Below are 6,007 nucleotides of genomic sequence, written 5' to 3' on the forward strand. Positions count from 1 at the left end.
TGTGAACCCTTTCTTCATTTTACATCCTTTTACAAAGCCTAGTATTGTAGATTTTAGTAGAGGGACCTATATTTCGAATACCTATTGGGCACATTTTGAAATTCATAAGCACAAGTGCATATGAATGTATAATTATGCATGATGATACATATTTGGATGTGGATTAGCCAAATTTCTGAATTGATATATGCCATCATTTGGGTAAGATTTCTGATCCTTTTATAATTATCGAGGCAATTTGATTTGAGCCAATTCCTAATAAATTTATACTCATCAATACAAAATGTTGATGAGAAGGTTAGGTCCAAGCCCTTTTCATTAATGTTCAGTGAAAGCTTTTACATTTGAGGATCAGTTTGTTCATCATCGTCTACAGGGGGAAAACAAAGCCTTTGTTTCCTATATTCCTAAGAAAAACACTAGTTTCAGCTATACTTTGTTGATATCGGTGAAGATCTCTCCCAACTTGTTGAGCATTGAGATGAATTCGTCGAGCATGGATAGAAGCTTAGTCAATATGTTGATCCATGTTACTCATCTTTTCTAAGAGCAACATGTTGCTACTATTCAGTTGATTATTGTTGGTATCAATCATCTGATTATGGTACTCCAACAACCTATTTTTCTCCTCTAAATGTTTTGCCCTGATTTTTCGTTATCGAGCTCTCTTTAACAAGTTGATCTTATCAATCTTGAAATTCCCAATAGCTTTTTCTTTGGCTTTTGCTTCAGCAAACTCACTTTTAAGCATCACATGTTCTTTGTATAACTACTCATATTGTTCAATCTGGCTTTCTAATTTTGTTTGGACCCTTGAAGACATATCAGCTCTTTCTTGGCAATCATTGAAATTGGCTTTCAATGTCTCAAATTCAGTGTTAGTTTGCATCCAACTTGTTCCCAATTCTCCTCGCTCTTTCTCAACTCGATTGCTAGCCATTTTTCCCTCTCTCGGCTGCTTCTCTAAAGACACGACTATTTTGTCTTTTTCTATCAAATGTTACTCCACAAACTTCCTTAGTTTCTTTTTAACGAAGAGTTGTTCCTCGAGGGAGATCATGAGGGCTTTATTGGTGCCCAATTCTACTTAGAGCTTTTCTAGTTGTTCTCTCAGCTTGTCCTCGTTGTTAATCCTTTTTCTCTTATTTAGTTCACTAGCTTGTGAAGTTTCCATTTTGAATTCGAGATTCATGAAGAAACTCACCAATGATAGATTTCTCCACCTCGGGTATTTTTCACTAGTGACTGGATCTCTCAAACCATCTAATTCTTTTCTTTTTTCAATACCAGAAGCTTCCAATCTTGTTTGTTTTTTTCATTGACTTTTAAAGTGGATTTGTCTTTGAATAACCCAGAGAATTGTAATAGTTTAGTCATCTTTAGCACATGTTGTATGCCCTCAAGCTATCTCGCAACCAAAGCGAACGCGTAGTTGACTTTGTTTGTGCTGGCTATGAAAGTCTTAGTGGTATTCTTAGAAAGGCTACCCAAAACCAGAATTACCACTACCACTGGAGGTGTCAACACGATAGTATTACTCATCTATGCTTTGTTGATGACCTTATGATATTCTGTTAGGCAAACATAGCTTTAGTGGGTGTTGTGAGGAGGGCTCTGGATGACTTTGCTATGTTATCAAGGCCAATGATCAACCTAAATAAGAGCCATGTTTTCATATCAAGTATGGATGATGATTTAAAAGCATATCTTTTGGATCTCTTGGGATTTAGGTTGGGCTCCTTGCTGATCAGATACTTGGGGGTTCCTTTGATTACTACCCGGCTAAAACATAGTGACTGCATGGCTTTGGTTGAGTGAATTCTCTCTAAGATCAGGTTATAGACCTCGGCATCTCTTACATATATTGGTCATTTGCAACTGATCAAATCTGTTCTCTTTTCCATCCAGGTATATTGGTCTTCTATGTTTATCCTTTCTTATTCTATTATTAGGAGATTGAGGGCATGTTAATTGCCTTTCTCTAGAATGGTTCATCTACTTCCCCTTTAGGGGTAAAGGTGGCTTGGGCTTTAGTTTTCTATCCTCTGCGAATCTTCTTCATCTCCTTCGAACACTGTCCAATTTTTGCCATTATCCATGGCTAAAGAAAACTAAAAGAGAAGTTTCCTTCCTCAACTCAATCGAGGACTTCCTAGAGGATCGATGTAATTGAGCTCAACTGAAAGGAACGAAAGCAAAGAGAATGGAATATGGAATCCGGGGAGGTGATTTATCACCCAAGATGGAAGATATCTTTTGATTCTAATCTCTTCACAATAATGCATGGGTATTGCCCTATGATACTTGGGCATAGATTTTGAAGACATTTATCTAGTTCAATCCACGTCCTGGAATGATCATGTGATTTCCTTGTTGTGCACAGAGTAGGAATTTGAAATCACATGTTTCACTAATATCAAGTCCTGTCACATTGATTATGGTAGGGTCTAGTAATCTTTGAAAGGCTATGGTTACTTGAAATAGAACAGCTATTCTCAAGCATATTTGAAGGCCACTTTCAAACAGATCCTCGATTTGGTTAGCTTGGGTGCATTCTGTATTGCTCAGAGGGAGATCATTTTTTACAGGCTACCTTTGGTATCTTTTTGGTCATGGTGAAAGACTTTTCAGAGTCAAGATTGGTGTAGAGGTATGTTTGTATCTTGCATTGGTGATGGTTCTCTGACTTCTCTATAGCTAGATTATTATTTGTCATATAGACAACGTTTTTGTGACTTTTTTCCTTTCAAGACTTTATCATCTATTGGATTGTCTTGGGATGCAAAGGTTGCAGACATTATTAAGGATGGTGGTTGGGACTTTCCTTTAGATAGTTAGGACCTCTAACAAAGTTGGGTCTGCATTAGATTCCATGCCCAATTAACTCTTCGGATCACTATGTTTGGACATGTCATTTTTCGAGGAGGTTCACTATTGATTCAGCTTGGGAGGCACTTTGAGATACCAAGCCCAAGAATACTATGCACTATCTTCTCTGGTTTTCAGGATATGTCCCACAACACTCCTTCATCTTATGGCTTGTCTCTTTGGGTCGTCTACACACTATGAGCAGACTACAGACTTTTTAGATCATCACCTTTGTGATATGTATCTTGTATGATATACATATGAAAACCCATAATCATCTATTTTTTGAGTGCTCCTTCTCAGCAGCATTATTTAAATGAATTAAATAAAAAGATATATTAAAAGAATATACTATATTTAATCATTCAAGACTAACAATGACAAAAAAAAATTTATTGAAATGATAAATAAAACTTTGATTCAATTTAGGATTAGTCATTTAATAATTTAAATTTATGAGACACGAAACAGAGATGTGCTTTTTTTTTATTAACTTGAATGTCTAGGTCACCTTGCGTGTGCCTCGACTAATCCCACGGGCCCTGAAGTCAACGACCATGTAAGCCTCCAGTAGCCCTGAAGAGACTCGAACTTATGATCATTGGGGAGCAAAATCCAAGATCTGACTAGTTAAGTTACCCCTCAAGGTTGTTGATTTTGTTGGATAATGATATCTAATAATAACCATATAAATGAAAGTTAAAAATATTTAGATAGTAATTTCATCGATTACTATGAAAGAAAATAAATAAATTAGATGCTTGAAGGACAACTGTAGTCTAAATAATTAATATTTGAAAATAAGTAATCAGAATTAACAAAAATAAGGACAGTAGTAAATCTCAAGACATATTCCGTAGTCCTAATGCAAATACAACATACTATATGTCTATAAATAGCCATCCGATACTAGAATTGAAAGCCACAACCCACGTCTGAAGCCATTCTCCGAAACAACATACGATATGGCTCCTAAACTTTCCCAACTTTTATCAGCAATCCTCGTTATAATCTTTTCTATCCAGTCCTTCAGAGGTCAGGCAAGAACTTTGAAACCCGAGCATCGGCAATCTTTTAGCAGCTTCCTTGAAGGGCTGGAGGGGATTCAGAAGGGCCAAACTGTGGAAGGGCTTATTGAGCTCAAACAATACCTCAAAAAGTTTGGGTACTACCCAAGTGATATCACTCTCACAAGCAGTGATTTTGATGACCACTTGGAGCTAGCACTCAAAACATACCAGAAATATTTTCATCTGAATGTTACTGGTAACCTTGACTCTAGTACCATACAGAAAATGATGATTCCACGATGTGGAATGCCTGATATCATCAACACAAAACCGAACAGCACTAAATCAAAACACAAGAAGGTCCACATGGTTGCTCATTATGATTTCGGGGCACAAAAGTGGCCACCTTCCAAGTATGCTCTGACCTACAGATTTGGCTCGGGTGTCCAAGTTGTTGGTTCGGACACCATGAGGTCGGTCTGCTCAAACGCTTTCAAAACATGGGAAAAGGTTTCTCCATTCACTTTCCAGGAGGCGACTGACGGTGCATCAGCAGATATTGTAATTGCGTTCTACAGCGGCGATCATGGGGACCAGGCTCCTTTTGATGGACCAGGGAATATACTGGCTCATGCTTTTTATCCACAAGACGGCCGCCTCCATTACGATGCAGAGGAGAACTGGAGCACTGACCCCGCAATGGATCAAATTGACCTGGAAACCGTTACTGTTCATGAAATAGGACATCTGCTTGGCCTTTATCATAGTAAAGATCATCCCGAAGCCATCATGTATCCAACGACAGAACGTGGAAACAAGAAAAGAGATCTCTCCCAGGATGATATTGATGGGATATATGCTCTCTATTCCAATTAATTAATTAAACTATATGCAGTATAAGTTAGGGAATTGCTAGAAAATATTCATGGCAGTTGAAAGCTGGCCTCATCTCATACTCTAAGAGTGTGTTTATTTTTGTAATAACTGTTATGGTTGTGGTTTGAACAAAGTAATTTAAAAAAATTCATTTTTGCTGTGGTTGGTTCATATAAGATGTGTGTTTGGTTAAAATAGTGGTTTGACTTTCTTTGCCAAAAATCATTGCATGATATGTTTGGTTAAAATTGTGGTGGGGATTGATTTTGTATATAAAATGACTAAAAAGGACATAAATTAATTTATTATTTGTTTTAATAGAAAAAATAACATTTAGTACTAAAAATTATTAGGTATGAAAAGAAAATTGTTCATTTTTATTAAAAAATAAACATTATTTCCCCATCAAACTTGTTGCATTACCATCACGAACATTATCTGTACGCTAAGCCCTCTAATGCCCACGTGTTTATGATTGTGGAACCACATTGGTTAAAGTATCAGTAGGAACAAAATCAGGATGGTGATCAAACTCGTTAAATGCAACATCTTGGATCGACTTCCTTCGAATGTAGTTATGCAGTAACATTGATGCGACAACAATTTGAACTTGTGTTTTGTAAGGAAACATAAGCATGTTTTGCAAGATTCTCTACCTTTTCTTCCAAACTTCAAATGTACGTTCCATTATATATCGTAACGATGAATGGACACAGTTGAATATTTCTTCCCGACTTTGCAGTTGTCCTTTTCGATGAAATTATGAAAGATGATATCTTTCAACTCTATATAGCCCCAAGTAGCCGTATTCATTTGGATATCCCGAATTAACGAGATAATACTTCTCTACATCAAGATAATGATAGTTCAAAACTTATTTCCTATTGCAGACAAAAAATAAAATTATTCACATTGAACAACACCCCCAATTTTTTATGTTTCAATACCTTCTGGTGGCTTCAGAAATCTTATATTTGGATTGTTAATCGCCTCAAGAAATATTCTTGTATCGTGTGTACTACCTTCCCATCCAGCCCAAACAAATATAAATTGCATGTCAAAGCTACATGTTGTCATTATATTATAAGCAGGTACACCTTTTCTACCAATAAATGGTTTTTGATTTTCTTGTGATACACAAGCATGTGCATGTGTTCCATCAATCGCTCCAATACAATTCTACAAAAAAAATATTAGTTTACAAATCAATTTAAATGTACTACAAATATTTGTTTGTAACCTTTTCAATTATT

The 6,007-nt window shown here is 36.3% G+C and overlaps 1 protein-coding gene across 1 annotated transcript; it reads left to right on the top strand.

Annotated features, from left to right (window-relative positions):
- Positions 1-3,779: 3,779 nt before the first annotated feature.
- On the top strand, positions 3,780-4,930 carry LOC133668173 (metalloendoproteinase 2-MMP-like). The gene has a single exon (XM_062087916.1). The coding sequence runs from the start codon at positions 3,834-3,836 to the stop codon at positions 4,752-4,754; it is 921 nt and encodes a 306-aa protein (XP_061943900.1). The 5' UTR covers positions 3,780-3,833; the 3' UTR covers positions 4,755-4,930.
- The last annotated feature ends 1,077 nt before the right edge of the window (positions 4,931-6,007 follow it).

Source organism: Populus nigra, chromosome 11, assembly GCF_951802175.1.
Source record: "Populus nigra chromosome 11, ddPopNigr1.1, whole genome shotgun sequence".
In the NCBI taxonomy this organism is placed as follows: domain Eukaryota; kingdom Viridiplantae; phylum Streptophyta; class Magnoliopsida; order Malpighiales; family Salicaceae; genus Populus; species Populus nigra.